This window comes from Kwoniella shandongensis, chromosome 7 (genome assembly GCF_008629635.2).
Source record: "Kwoniella shandongensis chromosome 7, complete sequence".
NCBI classification, from domain to species: Eukaryota; Fungi; Basidiomycota; class Tremellomycetes; order Tremellales; family Cryptococcaceae; genus Kwoniella; species Kwoniella shandongensis.
Window position 1 is genome coordinate 1,044,901 of NC_089293.1, and position 23,131 is coordinate 1,068,031.

The 23,131-nt window shown below is 49.9% G+C and overlaps 9 protein-coding genes across 9 annotated transcripts; 5 read left to right on the forward strand and 4 right to left on the reverse strand.

Moving 5' to 3' along the window:
- Positions 1-243: 243 nt before the first annotated feature.
- Positions 244-2,256, forward strand: CI109_104268 (uncharacterized protein; the record flags this gene model as incomplete). The annotated part of the gene is made up of 7 exons (XM_032003994.2): positions 244-258; positions 357-533; positions 613-633; positions 714-1,079; positions 1,148-1,688; positions 1,771-2,067; positions 2,147-2,256. The coding sequence occupies 7 exons, from the start codon at positions 244-246 to the stop codon at positions 2,254-2,256; spliced, it is 1,527 nt and encodes a 508-aa protein (XP_031861596.2).
- A 160-nt stretch (positions 2,257-2,416) lies between these two features.
- CI109_104269 (uncharacterized protein) lies at positions 2,417-9,022 on the reverse strand (the record flags this gene model as incomplete). The annotated part of the gene is made up of 22 exons (XM_032003993.1): positions 2,417-4,118; positions 4,173-5,014; positions 5,069-5,179; positions 5,231-5,314; positions 5,364-5,428; positions 5,482-5,676; positions 5,732-5,761; positions 5,817-5,920; positions 5,979-5,995; positions 6,057-6,161; positions 6,213-6,344; positions 6,408-6,837; positions 6,893-7,068; positions 7,125-7,448; positions 7,501-7,514; positions 7,579-7,657; positions 7,713-7,820; positions 7,876-7,995; positions 8,077-8,271; positions 8,365-8,545; positions 8,603-8,818; positions 8,919-9,022. 22 exons carry the CDS (start codon positions 9,020-9,022, stop codon positions 2,417-2,419), a joined length of 5,334 nt encoding a protein of 1,777 aa, XP_031861595.1.
- Positions 9,023-9,413: 391 nt separating this feature from the next.
- CI109_104270 (protein BFR2) lies at positions 9,414-11,257 on the reverse strand (the record flags this gene model as incomplete). The annotated part of the gene is made up of 5 exons (XM_032003992.1): positions 9,414-9,624; positions 9,747-9,922; positions 10,008-10,173; positions 10,252-10,559; positions 10,700-11,257. 5 exons carry the CDS (start codon positions 11,255-11,257, stop codon positions 9,414-9,416), a joined length of 1,419 nt encoding a protein of 472 aa, XP_031861594.1.
- A 434-nt stretch (positions 11,258-11,691) lies between these two features.
- On the forward strand, positions 11,692-12,508 carry CI109_104271 (uncharacterized protein; the record flags this gene model as incomplete). The annotated part of the gene is made up of 4 exons (XM_032003991.2): positions 11,692-11,740; positions 11,999-12,230; positions 12,313-12,395; positions 12,471-12,508. The coding sequence occupies 4 exons, from the start codon at positions 11,692-11,694 to the stop codon at positions 12,506-12,508; spliced, it is 402 nt and encodes a 133-aa protein (XP_031861593.2).
- Positions 12,509-12,792: 284 nt separating this feature from the next.
- On the reverse strand, positions 12,793-14,587 carry CI109_104272 (uncharacterized protein; the record flags this gene model as incomplete). The annotated part of the gene is made up of 4 exons (XM_032003990.1): positions 12,793-13,466; positions 13,536-14,153; positions 14,305-14,480; positions 14,553-14,587. The coding sequence occupies 4 exons, from the start codon at positions 14,585-14,587 to the stop codon at positions 12,793-12,795; spliced, it is 1,503 nt and encodes a 500-aa protein (XP_031861592.1).
- Positions 14,588-15,114: 527 nt separating this feature from the next.
- On the forward strand, positions 15,115-15,731 carry CI109_104273 (uncharacterized protein; the record flags this gene model as incomplete). Its single annotated transcript, XM_032003989.1, has 3 exons — positions 15,115-15,238; positions 15,347-15,474; positions 15,579-15,731. The coding sequence occupies 3 exons, from the start codon at positions 15,115-15,117 to the stop codon at positions 15,729-15,731; spliced, it is 405 nt and encodes a 134-aa protein (XP_031861591.1).
- Positions 15,732-17,030: 1,299 nt separating this feature from the next.
- Positions 17,031-19,522, forward strand: CI109_104274 (uncharacterized protein; the record flags this gene model as incomplete). The annotated part of the gene is made up of 5 exons (XM_032003988.1): positions 17,031-17,386; positions 17,454-17,755; positions 17,814-18,732; positions 18,797-18,955; positions 19,015-19,522. 5 exons carry the CDS (start codon positions 17,031-17,033, stop codon positions 19,520-19,522), a joined length of 2,244 nt encoding a protein of 747 aa, XP_031861590.1.
- Positions 19,523-19,998: 476 nt separating this feature from the next.
- CI109_104275 (uncharacterized protein) lies at positions 19,999-22,393 on the forward strand (the record flags this gene model as incomplete). Its single annotated transcript, XM_032003987.1, has 7 exons — positions 19,999-20,448; positions 20,543-20,686; positions 20,864-21,165; positions 21,231-21,319; positions 21,391-21,488; positions 21,540-22,169; positions 22,286-22,393. The coding sequence occupies 7 exons, from the start codon at positions 19,999-20,001 to the stop codon at positions 22,391-22,393; spliced, it is 1,821 nt and encodes a 606-aa protein (XP_031861589.1).
- A 369-nt stretch (positions 22,394-22,762) lies between these two features.
- Positions 22,763-23,002, reverse strand: CI109_104276 (uncharacterized protein; the record flags this gene model as incomplete). The annotated part of the gene is made up of 1 exon (XM_065967465.1): positions 22,763-23,002. The coding sequence occupies one exon, from the start codon at positions 23,000-23,002 to the stop codon at positions 22,763-22,765; it is 240 nt and encodes a 79-aa protein (XP_065823537.1).
- Positions 23,003-23,131: the final 129 nt, after the last annotated feature.

The following is a 23,131-nucleotide window of genomic DNA, read 5'->3' on the forward strand; positions in this document are numbered from 1 at the left end:
ATCCAGGCAACGGACTGACGAGGGCGCAGCTCATTGGTGCTGAACGGTCGTGGTGGGGACATAAAGTTGCTCTGGGGACATTATCTAATATGTTCTTTCTCGTTCTATCTTCTTCAACTTCCGACTACAAACCCAATCCTTAACCTTTACCAATATCTACACTGTCCTTGCTCTCACAACCAGAACATACCACTAACTACGCTACTCTAATTGCGAATTTTTCTATAACCAGACTGATCCACGATGCAGGAGCTCCCGGTGAGTTGCCATGTCTCGCAACTGTCAAACCCTTCAAACCCGGGTGCCTCCTAGCTCGAGTTGATTTCGTTTTGCTGATTGTCACTCGGTATCGTAAGACTGCGCTGAATAAACAGAGGATGATAATGGGTCCCCCGCCCCATCCGACACCGCCATCGACCGCACTGGTCATCCGAGATCGACCTACAGGGCCAGCCACTCCTTCAAGCCCCATCAACACGGCGATTCGTCCGTCTACTCCGATGGTCAAGCAAGAGCGAGGTGCAACTCCTCACGTAAGTCTATCGACTCTTCGAACATTGTGGGGAGATCAGTGTTATTGACTACTGCGGCTGACGACATCATTTTCAATAGACGCCTACTAGTCAAAGACCAGTGAGTGATGATTGCCTCTTTGCTTTTCTCCTTACCATCTTGACCGTAATCATCCGCTTACTTCGTTGTGAGCCCTTTAGAGCACGCTCCCTCCTACGCCAAGCTCACGATCGCCTGTTAGGGCAAAGAGTCTGGATCCCTCACCTCGTCGTCGACGCAGCTCGGCAACTCCCTCCCCTGCGACGAGCAGGATTTCGCACTCCGCCGCTTTCAAAGCTAAGCTCGCGGAATTGAGTCGTCGCACCCGAGCGCGATCAACGACTGTGACTCCGAGTCCTCGTAGGAGAGCCACAACCGCTGCACTAGCCACTTCCGCTCCCATCAGAGGCACAGATGAGGTATCTCATGTTGTTTCACCTACATCGTCAAGGTATGGAAATGTGGAGACGGACGAAGATGTCTTCTGGACCGGGAGTGGTGTGGCAGCTGGTCGTAGTGTGGAGCACGTGAGTATCAGCTCGAACTTAAGTTCACTCTCAGCAGAATGATGAATTGTGCGCTGATGAGAGCACAGGCAATCGAAGTGGACTCCCCACCTTCCTCACCCACTCCTTCACGACGAGGCGATCATACGTCGGAAGAGAGCTCTGCTCTTGTTCCATTTCGAGGCGCTCGACAAGCTTCCTCCACTCCTGGGCCCGAGCTGCCCTTCCGTCGAGGGAGTACGGAGCTTTCGACCGCCAGTCTCCGCTCCGAATACACGCCGTTCATACGTGCATCGGTGTTTGACACTTCCGACCCTCGGTATGGTCGTAGATACAACCGAGGCGAGGCAAGCGGGCGGAACATCAAAGACGGTCAGGCATGCTCTACTCTGCCACTTCTGCCTCGAATTGCACCCTTCGCTGCGGAGCTTGCAAACGCGCTGAAGCAGTGTGCAGAGGTGGCTTCGCTTTTCGAGTTCAAAGCAGTCAGCCCGGACGGTATCGTGATTATTGACGACGATAATCACGAAGCATTGGTAAACTTCAAGTACCTGATCGACCGTCTGTTCAACGACGATGATGGCCATGATGGGCGAATACCGTTGGTAGATGCTGTCCATTCCGACCTTGGTATGTCCATTTTCGTAGTGTCTCGATAGCCGGTCATGCAAAGATAGACGCTGATGGGACTCGCGTTCGTTCGGGCATACAGCTGGTAGTAACATCCACCTTCCGATGGACGCACTCGACAATCTCATCCTGTTCCTCCGGAAAGCGATAACTCAAGTATTATCCGCACATCATGCGGATTACCCAACGGCTGTCCCGTCTTCGTCATCGGGGAAGACTTCGCTGGCATTCCGGCAATCCGACTGGTATGCCCGACATAAGACATGGGCGGAGTTTGAGATCACTGATGTCAAAAATCAAATCGACCAAGAGATGGCATTGGAAGTCTTAGGCAGTATGATTGCGATTTGGTCATCCGAGAGGATGAAATACATTAGCGGTGAGTTGTGCACCTGAATATTCAGCCTTTAGCTTCAACGAGTACGACCACAGTAGGCTGATTCTCTTCGATCCCCCAGAAAACTTGATTCGAAAGTTCGGAAATGTCACGCCATCTTTGATCAGAAAGTGGATTGCCGTGATTGGAGATGTGTGCTCCTGCGAGATCAAGATGGCGTGGGGGTCTTGAGCCTTTCAACAGCTTATTAGTGGATATAGTGATGACGAAGTCAAGGTAATTTGTAAGACGTAGCAAACGCTCTAGCAGTTTCATGCTCATATGGCCCGATATATGTAATGCACACGCATGATGGATTGATCCTCGTAATCTACAATGCTCTATGCTCCGCCTACTTCTCACTGTCCAGCGTCTCGCCGTCATTCTCACCTACTCCTGCCTCACCTCCCACATCCGCTTCTACCACCGCCACTCCGTCCGGGACATCCTCCACGTCCATCTCGTCGGTGTTGTCGACGGTGACCCCATCTCCACCTCTCACCGATCCCTTCTCGTTCACCACATCGTCCTTGTCCCCGTTCTGCTTCTTCCCCTTCTCTTTCCTCTTCTCCGATATGACCGTTCCGCCACCGCCATTCCTCTGATCAATCACTTCGAACCAAGCATCTATCAACCTCGAGACCTTATCGCTCTCTACACTCTTTTCGAGATCGTAATAACTCGGATTTCGCTTCGCTCTCACAGCCCAATATGTCCAGTTAATCAGATCCATCATATCTCTCTTTCTCGGATCGATGTCTGCTTTCTTCGGTCTATCCGCCAACGGTTGGATATCCAACGTGGGTCTTCCTCTCCTAGGCAAGAGTTTGTCTTCGAGCAGTTTGATAGTCACTTCGGAGACGGAAGAGTTGCGTGAAAGGATGGAAGGGAAGTTCGATTCGAGCGGAAGACCGTCTGCTAAGATTCGCGAGATGATAATTTGTTGTTCTGCCTGACACATGACGAACATCCTTCCTCCTTTCGCTTCAGGTGCCGCGGACGAAATTGCTAGTCCTTGCATCTTGACCAATTCCTTTCGAGAATAATTGATGATTTGTCTTTCGAATGATTCACCGTGTGTTTGTGGTTGTTTCGTTCCTTTCACGTTTGGTGCAGGCGTCGATTTCGCATACTGAGCACCCATTACGATGACCGTATCTCCTCTGACGGGGAGTGTCCAACATGCTTGACGAGGAACGATGATCGCTCTCAAAATCCCACTTGCGAATAACTCGAGGACTAATGCCAAGTCGGACGGTGCCGAATTACCCGTGATATATCCTATCCCGTGCAAGATCGGTTCGTAGAGCTTTTGGTCTTTCAATCTCTGTAACAGCGGTTCGACATGTTCTCGAGGTGTAGATAGGAAACCTTCGAGATCCATCTCTGTTCCGGACTGCGTGACGAGATCCGCCGCGACTGTCATACAAGCTTGTTTTGAAGGGACAAAGACGATCGCACCTCCCGTCACGGATTTGAGTATATCGTAGGTCGGTTTGACCATCGTCTTGAGTAGGGTTGGACCGTGAGGGATCGTGAAGGTCTTGATTGATACAGAGATGGGATTCCCTCGGTCGGCAGGGTAGAAGCTGTACAAGCCAGGGGGTTGGATCCCTATGGTCGTACCCTCGTCGTCGGAGGGTGGTGAATCAAGGCCGAGCCATGCTGCTAGATCAGTTGGATCATTCAGCGACGAAGTGATCCCAACTATCCTTGTGTGGGCAGCTCTTGCGAAAGACAAGATCTTCGCTATGCACAGCTCGTAGATCTCGTCCAAGAGGTGTAAGTCTTCCAGCACGACTAGTGAAAATCGCCTCAGACGAAGTGTGTCGTCGATACGATCGTTGCTTAGCAAGGTGAAAGGTGTCGTGATACCAATGGTCCCACCTGTCGATTTCAGTTGACCAAAGTCGGATGATTCAAGGAGCGAAACGGTCGAAATCTTCTTCGAACGTGGACAGACGCTACGGATTCTTGCAACAGTCTCGTGTACTGCTTGACGTTCAGGGACAACGACCAAAACCACCGCTTCAGAATCGTGACGGAAGGCATTCCTGAAATCATCGTCAGCTGGGGTTTCTTCAAAGGGGAATGCTGGAATGACTTACCAAATGGCAGCCTCTCCTAAGAGCGATTTACCACTTCCCACTGGAGCGGATACCAATGCATTGATGCTTGTATTATACATCGTCCAAAAGGCTTGACTTTGTATACCATTCAACATTGTTATGCCTTTTGAGTACGCCTGCTCGAGGTGCGGATCGTTCCAGCAGGACAATCTCAGGAAAGGTATGTCGAGCAATTCCGTGCGCGCCGGAGGTACAGGCGGCATGACCAAGTCCACAAGCGGAATCTTGATTTCCTCGTGAGACCATAACCATCTATCGGAGATGGAAACGATTGAGACGGACTCCGGGAGAGCGTCATCGAAGGGGAGTATGAAATCGAGTTCGATCGCTGTTGTCGTAGCTTGTACTCTGACACTTCGCCATTGGTAGATCTTGAGGCCTTCTTCATCTTGGACCCATACGTAGAACGGTTCACCACCTCCAGAGATCTTTGCATTCCACTTGAATCCGGGTTCCACCTTGACGCTGATCTGCAAAAGATCATGACTGATGGGTCGAAGGGAATATGACATCCCGATCGTAGGGAAGATCAAGGCTGCTTCGCGAACTGCTGAACCGTGCTTCTCGTTCATGTGAATGAATTCGCCAATCTCGATAGCCGACATGTTACGGAAATCGCCAACGGTCATGTCGTCCGGTGTGTACTGGTTGAGTTTGTGAAGAGTATCACGTTGAAGTACGTTGAGCTGAGCAAGACCATGATCGTAGACCCATTGACGTTGCTCGATACACTTGCTTAGCTCGACTAGAAGATACGCGCAATTCGCCCAATGTCGACTGAGCGCAATCTCGAGAAGCGCTCGAATGATACGAGCGGCGTTCTGTGGGAAAGGGTCAGCAATCAAGCAGATTGTTCCTCGGTTTGGAAAACTCACTTGGGCCACATAAGCAGCGTCCGAGACCAACGCAAAGTCTTCGATGTACACCCTCGAGACGTGCGCTTGCAGCAAGATATTCACTTTGCCTCGTCGGTCGGTGGCACCACCCTGTTTCATATACGTCAGCACTTGGTCTTCCACAATCCATATTTTACTTACGGCAACTTCCAGAGGAATCACGTCGCTTTTATTGATAGCTTCTAGCTCCTCCACTTCGTTCTCTCGCAGTTGTATTTGGTCAAACTGCAAGACATATCAGCATTGCTTTCACTCATGTTAGAGTCTCGCTCACCTCAGTAGCCTCGCACAACATTTGGAATAGATCAGCATTGCTCATCCTGGGGTTGAACCTCGTATCTGCTTTCGTATTAGCGTATATTCCTGGACATCCGGGTTCCTATGAGACTCACTGAACACTTCTATCGTCTGATATCGCAAATAGTACTTCGCGGCTATTCGACCCAGGTCAGAGATGACAAACGAGTTTGAGATCTCGTCGTATCTGATCATCTTGGCTGCTTGAAGACATCGGGCAGCTTGGATGATAAGATCGTTACGCTTGGTACCGAGTTGAGGATCGTCCTTGATAACATCATGCGCCATACCTGAAGGCGGGGTGTCAGCTGGTTCTAACTCGATGGTCTGCTTTCCACAACTCACCATAAATGAAGGGCTCTCGTCTCATTCGGACTACACATTGCCGCTAAGTCAGCATTGTATCGCCGTCATTGGAGGTGCCACCCACCGAATAGGTAAGTGTAGCCTAGCCACTGGATCGCCTCTGGAACATTCGCGATTGTACCAAGCGCTACTTCCGCGTTGAGTGAATCAACCATACCAGGGATGAATCTATGTCATGGTATCAGCATGTGCCGCCATACATCGGGTCGCTAAACACTCCACATACTTCGATTCTATTGGATGCTATTGGAAAACCAAACTTTTAGCACGTCCCACCCCGCAATAAGGAGAAATTGCAACTCACCTGAGCCATTATTGTGTACAGATAGTGGTCGAGTTTATCCTGCGTCGTGCAGATATATCCCTCTCCACTAGTCTCATACCCTGGACGACCTGCACGACCGAAGATCTGTGGGCAACTGTCAGTGCCGATATCGATGCGCGCAACCATCTCACTCACCTGTAAGACGTCAAGAACCGAGAGATCCATGAAAGCACCCTTTCCGCTATCATAGACCTGTGTTCCCTTGATGATTACCGCATGCGCTGGCAAGTTGACACCCCAAGCCAATGTCGATGTACAGCAGAGGACCTAGTGACGAGCAAGCGTCAGCAGGTGCGCATTAGACTGCGGAACCAATCGGTGTCGACTCACGTTGATACAGTTATCCTCGAACATCCTCTCCATCATGTTCCTATCTGATCTCAACATACCGGCGTGGTGTATACCAAACCCGGCCTCGAACAACTCCTTCATCTCCTTGTTCCTCGAAGTCCCGATATCTCGTTTGTACAGACCGTACTTCGGATGTTCGATGGTCTCGAAAAAGCTTGAAACTCCTTCCTCCATTGCCATTTCTTTGAGCTTTTGAGCAGTCTTCACCGTTTCCTTTCTGGCGTGGACAAAGACCATGACTTGATGACCAGCCTGTACGAGCTCTGACACCTTGTCGAATACGACGCGATCCATATTCCTAATGGAAGCTTGAGATCGAGGCTTTCCTGCCACACCGATGAAATGTTGTTCCAGCGGTACAGGTCGGAACGAGGCATCGAAGAAGAAGAGACCTTGTTGACGATTTACTCTGCGTTTCGTCAGTTAAGTACAGAACAAACACCTAGGATAGGGGAAAAGTTCACCTCAAGAAGTCGCTGACATCAATGTAGTTTGGTAAGGTGGCACTGAGACCGACGATACGGATGAGAGATTGACTGGATTCGACTTGTCGTAAAGTCCTCGCTACGATCGTCTCGATAACCGCTCCTCGATCTTCGTTCAGCAAATGCACTTCGTCGATGATCAGGAGTTTTACTTTCTGCATGAAGGTCAGTCCAGCTCGCCTATCGTCCAACACTTCCATCTGCCACTTACAGAAGCCAATTCGCCCTCTCCTGTCGGTTTTCTCGTGACCACATCCCATTTCTCGGGGGTCGTAACAATAATTTGCGTCTCGGCAATCTCCTGCCTCGTCAATTGCATATCACCTGTCAATTCCCTGACTCGGATGTTGAGCCATGCTAATCTCTTGCCAAACTTGGCGACAATCTCCGCAGCGAGGGCTTTCATCGGCGCGACATAGATGACCTTGAAGGCATCTCTGTTGATGGTGAAACCTGATGGATGAGTCGAAGGGCCTGGCACGAGATGTTGAGAGAGGACTCGGATGATAGACATGATTGCCACATCGGTTTTACCCTGTATCAGTGTCAGCATACTGGTCTGGTAAGAAAGCGAGAATACGACTAACAGCGCCAGTGGGAGCTAAATGTGATGTTGATGCGTAAGCTCGTGTTCCACATGGGCCAATGACAGTGCTGCTACTCACCACAGATCAACAAGTTCTCATTGGTGTTCATAGCCGTGGGCTGGACGATACTCTGCATTCTGTTGAGTTGCACATATTTCTAGAACGGGCCATTGTCAGCTAATTCCTCGTAACGATAGACGATCATAGCTCACGGGGAAACAGCCTTTCGCCAGCGGGGGCAGATCAGCGATCTTGACTGGTCTTTCGGTACTCTTAGGAGGGATAGGGTTCGTAGGCGGTACCGTGACTTCTTCGTATGTCTGCAAAACATCACATCAGCTACTGACGATGTCAGGATCGACAGATCAAACTTACGTCGTTGATTTCCCTGTGAGTTCCTAGAGGCAAGGCAAGTTTTCCTCCGTACGACATTGCTGGTGTTTTGTTGCCGGAAGCAGTGTAAACGTGCGGCAGATCCTCTTGTTCGAGTATGCGCTAAGATCAGAAGTCAGCCAAGCTCTCTTCTTCGTGTCTTCCCATAGCACAGCATCCTTTTTGAGAATTGGAGCTACTCACTGGACCACCTTCAGAGAACATCGCCTTCGGTCTTTCCAACTGTTCCTGCAATCTCCTCTCTATGTCTTCCGCCGAACCTATTACATCAGAGATATTGATCATCTGTTTCCTATCTTTGCCTTTGCCAGATTTGACTGTCATCCTTGCAGTTGGTAGATATCCCGCTTTGTCTATAACGTGGGAGCCATTCGAAATCTAAAGAACGAAAGACATGCCAGTCATCAGCTTGGTATCGTTTTTAACTTCGAGCACAGACAGAAAAGTGAACAGTGTTGTAGCTGGACCTACCGATTCATTGTCCCGTACAATCATCTCCCTCATACCAGGCTTCAGGATCTCCTCTATCAAACTCAACGCATCTCCCTCGAATCCCAGAATCTCGATTAACTCCGATTGAATGTCATCGTTCGACCGTCCTGATGAAAGGAGAGTAATGAGCGATGTATAAGTGCTGGGTATCGTTAGATGACTATGAGTACAACGTCAGCTACTAACCAATGAGACCAGAGACGTGTCAGCTGCTCACTTTTTGATCCTGTCAAGAAGTTTTGATGATCCACTGCTTGAAGGTTCAGGCTCGTAGGTGTAATCGTCATATTGGCCAGAACCGCTCTGAGTCTGGGTATTTGACGTCAGAGAGGAAGAGGAGGAAGCTTCTGGCAGATAATCGAGGATCGTAGGCCATGGTGTAGTGTAGAATATAGGCTCCGCTATCTCTTCATCTTGATCTAATGAAGAAGGACTAGAGTGACAAGAGCACATCAGCGTATGACCTCCTTTGTACTCGGGCAACTAGGGGTGAATAAAAGCATATAACAGCACGAGTATGGCCAGTGACTTACTGTGAGTGTTCCCATTGGGAAATGAGGGCTTCCCAATCTCTATCGCTTGAATGTCCTGCGTTGTCGAGACCGAACAAACCGTTCAGGTGATGTTGAACCGACATGGTCAGTCGGTCGAAGGTGTTTTCGATCCACTGTGCTCGTTGAAAGAACGAGTCAAGGCGACGGATGACGACTCAGGGAGGGGAATGAATATGACTGAATCCAAGCTGCTCTTATCGGGTATATGTATATATGTATATCGAAGCTCGTAGAGTGGGTGTTACAGGACAAAGGTGGAAATGCAACAGGAACATTGCAATACAGCAAGTCGAAGTTGAACCCAGCGTTGACTTTTCGGATCCGGGTTTTTGGTCATTCCCCGTGGGGTTCGATCGGCTCTTGCACGACGACGATACTGGTGTCTGCTCTAAGTGCGAATATAGATGTATATGCATACACAGAAAGATAACTAGATGCAGAGACATGCAATGATATCTACAAAGTAACCATGCTCTAAAACACCCTCAGACCTCCAAGCCCCTTCAGACCATCATCTCCGTTGATAACGCCAGCATCCACTCCGACACCACTCTCAGCAACAGCACCTTTCATACCTACACCTCCGAAGAGAGAGGAGAACAACTCGTCAACCTGCTCTTCGTGCCATCCCTGAGAAAGAGGGATAGGAACTGTGAAGTTCTGAGCTTTCTCATGCACCGTATATCTATATAAGAAAAAGTCAGCATTCAGCATTGTTGGCGCAAAGTGAGTAAGCGCTGCGAAACGGGTCCGGGCGGCACAGGGACTGTTCAAGCAGAACAATCACACAAGGAAACTCTCGCTCACCTCAGTTTACGTCCTTTACTACCACCCCGCTCTGCCTCACGCTTCTTCTTCTTCTCCTTTCTGAGATGTGTCAGATCTGCAGCAGGTCCAGACCCAGTCCTTGACTCAATCACTTCTCTCAACAAAGCTCTGTATCCCGCTTCTTCACTCTCCATCAAAGTCTTCTCAGCATCTCTCTGCAAACACAATCACAATCAGCACGACCATTGCGTATGTTTCTCGTATACGGAAGTGGAAATGCATATGCAGCGCGGTACTCACCTTGTTATTCAAGCCGTTCTCGATGGCCTCTACGACACCGCCCGCACCACTTTTGACAGTTTGCAAGAATTTACTTCCTCCCGCTTGTTTGGAGCCAAGTTGTAACGAAGCGGCCTGGATTTTGCTCGACCATTTATTCAAGATTGGCAGAACGTGGGGATGTGCTCTATCATGTCAGACACATGATCAGCTTACATCCCTTCTTCGGTACAGGACCTATAGATTGTTGGAAAGCTGCACTCACTGGTCGACCAAAGACAGAGAATCTTTCGCCGCATGAACCCAATATTCCTCATTTAGCACTTCATCCCCTTCTGTCCTCTTTCTCTTTTGACCCAACTTTGCCTCGTCCTCAGACCCAGGAAGGACGACAGTCTCTCTGAGAGTGAACAGCCTTTCATTCAAGTCGCCAAGACTTCGTAGGAGATCCGACTTCTTCTGCGAGAGCTCGCCAGCTGGGTTGTCTGATGGTAATGTGGTGGGAAGAGTCTGGGATGCGGAGAGGGCTTTTTGGAATGTAATTCGGAGGGTGATGAGGGATTCAAAAAGCGCCTAGGGGTGGTGGTATGTCAGCGGAGGTTATCAAGAAGATGACAAGACGAAGGCAGTACGATCGGAGTGATCAGAAGGGTGGTGCAAAGGGAAGATGACATATCACAAGACATCTGATACGGAGTGGCCACTCAACCCACCTTTTGTCGTTTGATCGCACGTCCCTTCTCGATATCTTTCATACGAGAGTCACGCAATGAAGCGACAGGATCCAGGGATTGTTTTGAGCCGTTGGCTTTGGGTGTAGGTTTCGCATCTTCCTCTTCTTCTTCTTCCTCCTCGTCTTCGTCTTCCTCATCGGCTTCCTCCTCTGCCTCATCCTCATCCTCTTCCTCTTCTTCGTCTTCCTCTTCCTCGTCCTCTTCACCTTCATCTTCATCATCTTCACTGCCCTCTCCTTCCAGTGCGCCCTCTTCTCCGCTCTCCTCCTCACTCTCATCGTCGAATATCCTTCTTCGTCCCATCTTCACACCCTCATATTTAACCCCACCCAAAGTACCACCACCTCCGTCACCTCCCAACTCCATTCTCAATCTCGAAGGACCGACATCCAAATAATGTTCTCTCCCTTCCCCATCTTCTTTCTCCTCTCGGGCGTTAGAGTCGAGATTGGCATAAGCGGATTCGGGATCGGCGGTGGTGTTGGCCGGTGTAGAAGAAGAGAGTTGTTTTAGTTGTTGAGCGAGTGTGAGCGACATGATGCGTCGGTTGGTCGCGCTTGATTGGCTAACAATATCCTTCTGCTTAGTATCTGTCCTGACTCTCTCCACTTCGGCGAGTCTTTACTTCAGTTATCGGTCAGACGTTAGAAAAGGTAAGTAATGATACAGAACTAGCATTGACAAAATTGGACAACCTCCATCTTTGACGTTGGCTTCTCAACTTTTTGATTTTTCGATAATTACCAGAATTGGAAATAACCTGAATGCGGGTTGAACTGTAGAAGTAGAACGTGTTTGGCTCGTAGCTTGCTAAGAACGCATTCCTCTTTCCTTGGCTATTCCTTTGTATCTCATCTCTTTCAGCTGCTAGTCAATCACATTCATATACACGCAGAGAACTCAACGTCGACAGCGAGATCAGCGACTATACTACATCTTCTGAAGTGTCTATCTAAGCTACATCATCCGCCATGTTCTTCCACCTTTCAGCACTTTCGGTCGTGATAGTGATTGCGTTTTGTAAGTGCCGTGTGTGCACAGGGCGGTGCGGTGCGGTGCGATGTGTTCGCCTGCTGACCAAGAAACTTGATTTCCTTCTCTTTGCTTATCACCATGACGCTCCATCGTACCTGTCTGTTCACTTGTGGTCCTTTGTCCCATCTCCAACTTCGGTCCACTCACTGCTGCGCGAATTCCCTCCGCTTATTCTTGGGTTATATGCAACTTCGGTCACCTGAATGAATCCCCGCGCAATCACGCTCCCCTCCCCGCCAACAGTGATAGTATACAACCGATCCCGACTCCTTCCCCTCGCATCACGCTATCTCCCCACTCCAATCGTCGCCCGCTTAACAAACTACCAACCTCTCCAATCATTCTCTTTCCATGATCAAGCAGAAGCAGGGATGAGCTCTAACAATTTTGACCTGGAAGCAAATAATGGCGAAGGGAGTGGGGAAGGGAGGATTGGGCTGGATGAGGAGGGTGTAGAAGAGGTCAGGAGGATCATGTGAGTCCGCTGCCGCTTGCGCATGCTGGGGGGCCGAGAGTGAGGTGCTCATCATGCTGATTGATGTCTTTGCTGGGAACAGGGCAATTGAACGATGTACTTTCGACCAAGCACGTCTGATTCGACATAATCGTATTCTCGCGAAGAATGGTATCGCTCCGGACGGTAAGTGGTGGTTTCCAATCAGCTCCATCAGGGTCGTGCAAGTTCCGAGCTGATTGTCGTCGTTCTTGGTTTCAGGCACGCCGTTGGACAGGAAGGCGATCACACGTCTGTAGCGGTCGTGCGAACGTTCACAGGGGAATGTGCAGTCTCGTTGTATGAGCGAGGTACAAGGGACGCTGGAGGGGATTTGGGAGCATGACGATTCTGTTCCATCTGTGCAAATCGCTCCCAAACCACAAGGAGCAATTGTTTTAGCTTTGTTCCGTGATTTCCATAGTCTTACACTAATTTTTCCGGTTTGTATATCTGACACGATGCTACATGCAATGTAATATCATATACCATCTACACTCTATCGTACATGTCCCTGGGTGAGATAATCGATAACTCCACGCATCTATGCCCCGTACAAAAATTCGAAGAAAGTCGGCTTGTCCTCCCAATCCCTCTGACCAGCACCCATTGATAAAGAGGGAACACCCGTCCTCGCCCTGATACTCGCAACGGAGATAGGTATGACTGGCCTCGGCACCTCTCCTAGACCTGATTCAAACTCTATCCAACCTCCTACTGCAGCACCTGCCGCACCTGGAGGTCTTGATGACACCGGCGGCAAGGTCAAACTATCACCCATACTACTATACTCTGAACCACCTTCTGACGAAGCGTATCTTGAAGAAGTGTTCGATATCGTCCTTCTCAACCCCATGCCTACATCGGAATCGACGTCTGACAGGGCTAGATCGCCAATCATCTCCGGTAATGGCGTGATCGCGACATTGGGATCTTGAACAAGTGTATATCCTTCTTCACCAAATTCCGACTCTGATTCGGAATCTGCCCCTCGTTGAGTAGCCGCTTCACTATCCGTTTCAGAGTGGAATCCTCTACCTCGAACGTCGAGTTCCGAATCACTGGTAGGTATTTCTGAGCCGGATTGACCGGACACTTCGCTGGTCTCGGGTGTGAAGAGATCGTGTTTCTGAGACAAGGGTTTCGGTTTCGCGACGTTAGGAAGGATGATATGTGTCAATCGGACGTTTTGACCCGAGGTCGTCACATGCGAATCACCTACAAGCAAACCAACCAAACCTTGTCAGCACAAAGGGACATCAACTCCGACAGGCAAATGCGACTCACTCCATGAGACCAGCTCATAATACCTCGCAATGAGGTGAACTACCAATCTCTCAAAACTGTCGCTCACCAACCAACTGAGATGTGCTGGTGAACGTGATATCTCCAGAATCGCAGGTATCTGATCTGGATCTTCACCTGTGAGAGGTAAGATTGGAAGAGCCGAAGTGATCTGATGCAAAGTAGGCATTCTTCGACTGCTCGATGCTGACGATGTCGACGATTCTCCCGAATGGATCGTATGATCCACGAGATTATCATCGATCACTTTCCAACTCTCGTCACCTTCCGAGGGCGCGATCGAATGATTTAGATCTCCCCAATTACCGCCCAACCATCCTCTAATTTCCTCTTCAACTTTGCCTACTAACCCCTCGACCCTTCTTCCACCTCTCTTACGCAATAACGCTCTTGTCCCTTTAAGCGACGTGGAGAATGCGCCGTTGAGCGAGTTTGATGAGAACGGATCTCGGTCGGGCGGACTGACAGATGGGATAGCGGCAGACCTGGGGATCGCGTCTGATGGGAAAGAAGGCCGGGAGGGACGATGTTGGAGTGGAACGGGGGGATTGTAGTCCGATCGAGACGGCTGGACGATGTGGGGGTTCGACGTGAAGGCGGCTATGAGACGCTCTCATTAGCCCTTCCAGCGGAACCCATCTCGCCTCCGGCGCGAACGGCGAGTGTCCTGGTACCTTAGGTCCACTGCGACCTCCTCCTTCTGAGCCCGGCCAAAGACTAGGCGTTATGAGACAGGATCAGTCCAACTGACCATTATCCAACCGTCTGATCACCCTCTTCCCTCTCCCAGTACTCTTCTCCACAACCCTCGTCGTCGTCTTTGCCTCCCTCCGAGCCTGTGCCTTCTCTCTCTGTTGAGCATTGTACGCTTCCACCTGACGTAACGCGTGATTGGTCGGGTTCTGCAAGATTGCAGGAAGGCGCAGTCTGAGCGGGCATTAGCGACAACTTGGGTAGTTGGGTGGCAAAATCATTTAACGAGGGAGAGTAGAAGCTCACGGGACGGGTGCGTTGTCTGATGCGGTGGCTGCCATGGTGTATCACGTTTTGATTGTGCTGGCTGAAAGGTCTGGATAAGGGTTGGTTGAAAGTATTCAAGTTCAGCTGTTGTATGAATTGAGAAGTAGTGAGTGGATCTGGTTGATCGAATGATTCCCGGAACCGATAGCGATCACGGACTAGTAGAAGCGATGCCTCCACTCAAGCGTGCCTTTCTCCTAGAACGATAATAGGCGCGATAAGCTAACCGGAGCATTGCTCTCGGCTTGGACATGACGGCGCAATCATCCCATGTTGTTGTTCTATCTATCAAGCTTCACGACCATACTTACGATACAGACTAACATTGTGTGAAGAGTGAAGAAGGAAGCGTAAACATGGCAGCTGGATTGAAGAGTACGTCTCACGAGTCCTTTACACACAGCCCAACTCTTCCTTTGTGTTGAGTTAGGTCTTACCTCGAATCCGATAATCGCTGACGTCTCCACTCACCTTTGCCCTAATAACATCTCGCTCAATCATATTGCTCGCCTATCCATCATAACAACCATATAATTCTACAATGGCGCTCCGCTCATCCCCACAACCAACAGCCGTCATTCTCCTCTCGTTTGTCCTTGCGGCCGGCTTTTTGCTGGTCATCCTCTCATGCGCATTATGGGCGAACTGGTTACCTCTTCTCGTTGGTGAGTGGGAAATCCACAGGACGGTTCAATGAAATCCCCTACTGTTATGGGACCATCGCCGCCGATAATGATTGGATCGCTAATTAATTGTTGTGTCTCCAATCGTAGCGCTCACATTCGTACTCGCTCCTATACCCAATTCGATCTGTTCGAGATGTGCAAGAGCCGATGATATTTCGCCCGAATACAATTCAGCTTATATCGATTTCGGTCGTTTCCTCACCGGCATGTTGGTGGTAAGTCACGTCACTCCGGACTCCGCGCCCTTTCAACATATAGGCGAATTACTGTGACTGTCAATTGGCATTATGCTGATCATGGTATATTTCTCTGTTTACAGACAACAGGCCTTTCTCTCCCCCTACTCCTAACACATTCGAAACTCATCCAACCTGCAGCTTGTTGGATGTCAATCGCTGGAGGAGGTTTGGTGTACGGTACTATCCTAGTTTATTCAGGATGGTTTGGAGGTAGTAGCGACGACGAGTTTTAGTATCCCGCTATGAAGAGGGACCATGCGAGAGATGGGAGACGGAGAGGGATATTTCAAGATGGAGATATGGTCCAGACTGACTTCACATATTGATGGGCAGACCAAACGATAGGATTCATTGTAATGCATGGAGTGATCGATTGATTCTGTCGCATTAGCACGTAAACGATGGTGGGACTTTTCTGCCACTCGCAAGCAGCCATCACGCGCGGGGATGCCTTAAGATGAATGAGTGTCGTCAACCATGAGCCCGGTGTACATCTCATAAGGCATATTATGCATGATTGGTACAAATGCCATCTCGAAATCTATACAACTCCCTGTACCGGTCAACGTGCGGTGAAACGTGGGTGGTAAGTCTACAAACCTGTCCTACCCGCTGCGTATTTACATTCTCCAAATTCGCGCTGCGCAGACACTACTCGTGGTTGCACACTAGTAGGCTCCAAGAGATGCCTTTTGGCTTCAGAAGATTCGATGAATCCATAGGCGCAGATCCAGCACTCCCAGGCGTATGGCTATGGCCTGGACAGAGAAGAGGGGTCAAGGCTTCCCAAGTCGCAAGCGCAACTGCGATCTTTCTCCCCCGCCATCTTGGTCACGAGTTGTGGTTGCTGGATGTGCAAACCAATGGGTCCTTCAACCAGTCATGATTTACAAGCGATGGTACCGGAGTGCAAGAATGATTATAAGCATATCGATAACGATGCGGAGCCTATTTATTACCAGGAGAAGGGATCGCGTTTACCCCAGGTCAGGTCTCCGCGTGTCGTTTGCGGAGAAAAACATCTCTGCTAGTTGATTTCGTGTTTTTTGCTGTTTTGGTCTTCAGTCGTCAAAGTGCACAGCTCACCAACTCACCATTCTCACTTCCTTTCATCTTACAACTGAGCATTCATTCACATTCGCATTCCCTCTCACTTCACTTCTCGAACACGACGAGGAAGAGAACAGACTACAGTTCGACGCACCGCAGTCGCGCTTGTCAACACCCCAGCTGCCTTGTACAAAAATAATATCCGCGCTGCGTCTTTTCACCGCCTCTTCGTTCTCGTCTCGACTATAATACCACCTGAAGGACATCGCATCGCATCGCACTACGCGCCTAGCATCATCGACCAACCAAGCCAAGTCAAAGACCCTTCAAGGTCCCATCGCATTGCATAGCATCTATCCCAACCACCATATTACATGTCTTAATAACATAACAGAACGCACAATAATCAAACAATCAGAATACACCTGTCAGCCTTGCTGTTACGTTGACAATCACGACGTCGACGATCCAACTTCAGCACTATGGTCACTGCCGCTTATTTCGTGACGATCCTTTCCCTTCTCCCTTTCTCGCTATCTCACTCGGTCCAGCTACCGGCGCCGAACCCCGCCTTGGCAGTCCAACCTGCCCACGTTCGTCCATTACTCTCCCCTCCCTTCGCGCGCGACTCAAATTCGGATCAACGTGAAGGATTGAGACGGAAAGCAACGAAGGGGAGAAGGGCTCGTGCACCTCGAAAACGGTCCGTGCAAAGTAGGATACCCCTAGTCGATGTAGGAGGTGTTGAGCTGGACCTGGTACAAAGGGGGAGTGAAACAGGGTTGCAGAGGAGAGGGACGGGGAATGGAACTGTTCTAAGTCTTGGGACTTCGTTAAAGTGAGAACGCATCTGATACCAGTAAGATGTCATGGTCGGTGCATTCGCTGATTTTCTTTTCCTGTAGTACCTTTGTCGTTCCAATTACGATCGGTTCACCGCCTACGACCTATCCCCTCCAACTCGACCTTGCTTCGTCTGATCTCTTACTCGCTTCAACACTGTGTACATCCTCAACGTGTCCCGCTTCTTTGGGTACAAGCACCAACCCATACTACGATGTCAGCAGGAAATCAAACGGCCTCGTGGAGGTGAATGCGAATCAAACGAGATGGAATAGCAGTTATGCAGATGCGACGGTTGCGAGTGGGTTTGTGATCAGAGAAGTGGTGACGTTGGGTGAAACGGTGGTGGAAGGTCAGGTCATGGGTGAGTTTCCATTACATTTCATCATCAACATCGAAAGACTAAAGCGTTCCGGTGACAGGTCTGATCAACTCGACCAATCTCACATTGTCTGAGCAGAAGATATCCGGTATATTGGGTCTTGGATTCCCCAGGCTTTCTGCCCTGTCCCATTTCCTCTTACCTGAGACTGCTACACCGACCTCAAACACTACGACTACCTCTGCCGGCGCTTCATCCACCCCAAGCCCTAGTACCAGCGCGACCTCACCCTATCTTCCGCCTCTACTGGAAAACCTCGTCAGAACACCGCATCTCCCGTATCCAGTGTTCGGACTCGCTCTTGCCCCTCCTCCCAACAACTCTTCGTCAACGTCAACAGCCACATCGTCTTCTGCTTCACCATCGAGCTCATCGCGTTATCACATGAGGACCGGTTCTCTGACTCTTGGTGGCGTTTCCAGTCTATATGTTTCCAATGACACGAATTCAGGAAGGACTATCAACGATATCGAATGGCACGATGTCGTTCCTTTCGGTCGTGCATTGTCAAACGGGAACGACTCGACAGGTGTCGTGGCGAGCACCGCGACCGCGTCAAATGCAGGCGTAAGCGACAGCGCTAGCGCCTCGTCTCAACCCTCAGCAAGCGCCTCAGCCAACGGCGATGGGGATGGTGGTTCTCGCAAGAAGCGCAGCGATCCCTCGAACCTTGACGCGTTACCCACGAGCATAGATGAGCTAGGTGGAGAAGAGTATCTCTTCTGGACGTTGAACTTGGGGAACGTGACGATGAACGGTACGAACGTGGGGATCCGATCTTCGTATGCGGATATCGGTTTAGGTTCAGTGGCGCTTCTCGATGCTGGTTTCACGGGTCTGGCAGGACCGCAGCAGGATGTGGTGAAGTTGTTTGGGTTGGTACCCGACGCGAGGCAGGTCAAGGAAGGACAATGGGCGGTACCGTGTAATACGAAGATGACCATGGGATTCTCGTTTGGGTGAGCTTTCTTTCAGGAGGATGTGTATTGGACGATTTGAGCTGATAGTCGTATAAACCCATAGCGGTCGGTATGTCCAGCTCCTACCTTCTGACTGGATGTATGCGCAAGTAGCGTCGAGTTCATTCTGTCTTGCCTGGCCGATAGCTCAGGCTTCAGCCGGTGATGGAATAGATTGGCAATTGGGTACACCTTTCTTGAAGAATGTGTACAGTGTGTTCAGGTGAGTTATTCCTCTGTCCAAACTCTGTTCTCTTAGCTGATCGGTGATACCATCAACAGCTATGGAATAAATGGCGAGCAAGCCCCTTTGGTCGGATTCCTACCTCTCGAGAATCGATCACCTGTGACGCCTGGAAATAACACTTCCACGAACGCGACGACAACTGCCGGTCCCAACTCCCCTACACCAACAACTATCGCTCCTCTTTCCCTCACTACCACCATCCAAACGGTCTTACCGAACGCGGTCCTTGCGAACCCTACATATGCCACACCGAGCTACGTCTATTCTGCCACTCCGACCCTACTGAGAGAAGGCGTACTGCAATACGAAGGATTGGCAAACTCGACGGAATACAGTGTGGGCGAAGTTCCGATATTGAGTGCCGAGATGAGTGCGACGACTAGTGTCCCTGGTCAAGTGGGTGGGAGCGGCAGTGTCAGTGGGGGTGGGGGTGATTCACAAGGTGGGGGGAGTAGTAGTGGAGCAGGATTGCGAGTGAGCGGTGTGGCTGCGGCCGCGGGTGCTGTTGTTGGTGGCGTGGTGGTGGTCCTGGCTCTCCTATAGTCGGCATCATAGTAAGTGCTTGCAAATACAGGTGACTGAATGCGGGCATGGTTGGAGAATATTGGGGCCAATTGCGGAAGAAGGACAAAGATCAGAAGAAGGAGATAGTAGCATGGATCGCATCAGCAGTGGATTTCGAACGAAGACAACAACGTTCAGCCCTGTGTCGAAGTGTATAACATATAGTGTAATAACAAATGGACATTTAGGATGTATCATGTATCATCAGTAGTGCATCTCAACTTTCACAATGGCAAGTACGAGTGGTCAACCTACAACATAGATCGACAGAAGTTGTTCAGTGTTCGAAAAGTTACGTAATCTTTCACGATTCCACTCGTTGTTTACGTCCCCGGTTTGAGTTGAGTTGAGTGAAATCTACGAGACTGCTTTTGATTTCTGAACCTATCCTCCTCAGCATCATTGAACGAGACCGACTAGATATTGATTTGCATCTATCACTCAACAACAACAGAATGACATCCGTGTTACTGGTCCATCCCCACTCTTTATCACAGGCTACCATCCCTAGACCTCCTTCGTCTTCTTCCTCATCATCATCATCATCAACACTCGTCGAACCACGTACGACTCCAATCTCCTTACCATCCCGCTTCCCAACCTCAACAACACCTCCCCAAATCGCTCTATCGTCGGAGGGTCATTCCTTCGTCTATGCGAAAGATGGGAATGTAGTTTGGGAATATGATAATAAACAAAGACGTATCTCGGAATTCGTCGTCACACAACGTGAAGGAGGGTCAGCAAAAGAGAAGGTTGGGAAAGTCGGATGTTTGATAAAGGATGTAGTAGTCGTTTCGACCGTGTCTTCAACCTCCTCCAAGGATGGCGGTGCGGGTACGGCATCAGGATTACGAGTGATGGAGAAAATCGAAGGGAAATGGAAATGTATTAACGTTCTAGAGGTGAGTAATGATATCCCTTCCTAGCTATCTCATAGATTCCAGCGAGATGTTCATCAAAGCTGATTTTGTTTCCCGTCCGTCTGTCCGTTGTTAGGGTCCCGCTGCACCTATCACTGCTCTCGCTAGTGATGCCGATTCAACGCTCGTGGTTGCTGGGTCAGAGAAGGGGGAATTGATCGTTTATGATAGGGAAAAGGGATCGAGGGTGGTTGTGCCGCTATCAAAGAGGATTGCAGGTGTAAGTGCACATTTTTTGCATCAAATCTACGACCACTGGGTACCATACCATCTCCTAGGCAATCGCCAGCTCCTCCTGGACGTCTACTCCTCCATCGCTCGTCTTTTTCCAAAAAGAAAACGCCTTGGGGCCCAAATGTTTGATATAGGAGTAACCCAGCTGATCTCATCCGCACAGCCCATCTCCCCGCTTCTCAAATTCTCCTCTTCTCTACCATCTACCCTCGTCCTCCCTTCCACTACATCCCCTACCCTCCTTCGACTCACTCTTCCCAACAACACGTCCAGCACATCCTCTCCCGTCGATATCCGGGAGATCAGACCATTCGGCTCAACCGCTCGAGGGGAGATAGTAGATATCGCATTCAGTCCTGTAACGGAAACAGCGGAAGGAGTGAGAAAAGGTGGATTGTGCGCGGTGTTGAGGAGAGGTGGAGTCGGGGAGATGGTAGCACTTGTCGGACTGGATAACCTTGATAGGTGAGCTGTCCACCATCCCTCGGTACCTGAGCGATCCAGCTGATGTGAGACTCATCGGGATTTAGCGCGGCCAAGATGGTCTCTTTTGGTGAAGCGAATTTGGAAGGGTTGACTTTCCTCGATGGAGCTACGCTAGCAGCTAGAACGAGCAACGGTCAGCTTACTCCCTAGCATCGGTGACTTTCAATGATTGTTTGGATGGGCAAGCTGACGTCTCGAGAGCAGGTACATTGTTTGTGAAGGATCTACGAGCGCTGGGCAAGCCACCGGTCGAGATCAGGGTCAACGAAGCGATTCTTGACGTTCGAGTGCTACCTCCTAGCGTGAGCTACCTAGCGCCTGAAAGTATGATCATGTAGCTGACTCCCGATTAGGCACGAGCTGCTCGTCCCTCCATCGTACCACCGTCGACCACATCTTCTCCCCGCACTACGATTCTTGGCGAGAACCGAAATACGTCAAATGTCGCTACGCCACCTGTCCCCGAAATCACGCAAGACAAGCCCAAAGAGGCTGACATACAAAAGCCGCAACAACGGAAAGTCGTTTGGAATGAAAATGAGCGCGAAAGTGTTCAAACAGCTCCAGCGGAGCCAGTGGTCCCGAGCAGGACCAGGATTGTTTCGGCTCCTCCTGCGCAAACTCAACCTTCAAGAGCACCTCGACAAAGTACGAGTAATCTACGATCTACATCGGGTCCTGTGGCAAGTACCTCTTCGCACACATATCGTACGCCTGCACCTCATACTGGCGGATCAAGAGGGACCACTCCGATCATCGAAGAGAACGAAGATGACGAGGAAGATGCTGTGCGTGAAATGGACGACGATGAGTATGAGCAACAACACAGTGTCGATCTTACTTGGGCTCTGAAACCGTCCACAGAGAGAGGAGCGGGGGCTGGATCGCCGGTGAAGTTGAGCGATGCAGAGCGAATGGAGGAGATGAGGAGGGAGATTGGCAATCTGCAATTAGACATGCTGAGAATGGGCAGGAGTCTGAAGGTGAGTCGGGCGTACCCATATTCACGGAGCTGTGAGGGATGGGATGGATTGAAGGAAGTGAACGTAGAGGTTCTAAGAGGCAAATGCTAATGATACATCTTGGTGGTCGTGTACAGAACGAGATAAGAAGAGCTGTACAACCTCTACTGGAGGAGATGCGAGAGAACAGAGAGGTCATCGAGAGGCAGAGAAGGGAGATTGAGAGATTACGGCGGGGGTATTAATCATTTCGTGAGATAATGGGGTACTGAGGGATGCTGTATGTTGTATAAAGTATCGTTATGGCGTCATGTCGTGTCATGTTATGTCATTTCGTTTTGTCGGTATTCCAGAGAATGATGGGAGTATTGTGCGAGAAGCAGTCGTTGTGTGTCTATCCTGCTAATTGTTTCGCGACCACCATAAGTCAGCTTGTTTATAGTCACAGTGAGTTCGAAGCGACAAGATTGTTGATGAGAACATACGTTTTATCGGCTGATGCTTCTGTAGCTCTTGGTACTGGACCTTCTCACCTCCTCGCCAAACTCTACCCGGATCTCGTATTATGCCTGCACACGACCGCACAACCCCCTCGCGAAACCTCATCCGGTCCATCAAATCCCAATACGTTCCGCTACACTCCTCTTCTCCTTCCCCAAATGTCCACTCATACTGCCTTCCATGACCTTCTCACCTCCTGCCTGCTTACTAGCTTGATTCCCCCCTTCTGGTGTCGCTTGAACAGGGTTCGCCTCGTGTCGTTCTCGTTCAGCTTTACGTTTATCAATTTCGATTTGGAGGGATTTGACATCTGACGCTCGGAGTGGGATAGCAGTAGGGTTTGAGCGGATCATCTTGTGTTGCTGTCTGATGGGCCGTAAGAAATGAGTGAACGGCTTGAAGAGATGAGGTATAAATAAAAGTCCAGTTTTAGTTGAGCTGCAATGAAACGAAACGAGCGACACTGGACGTGTCAACAAATC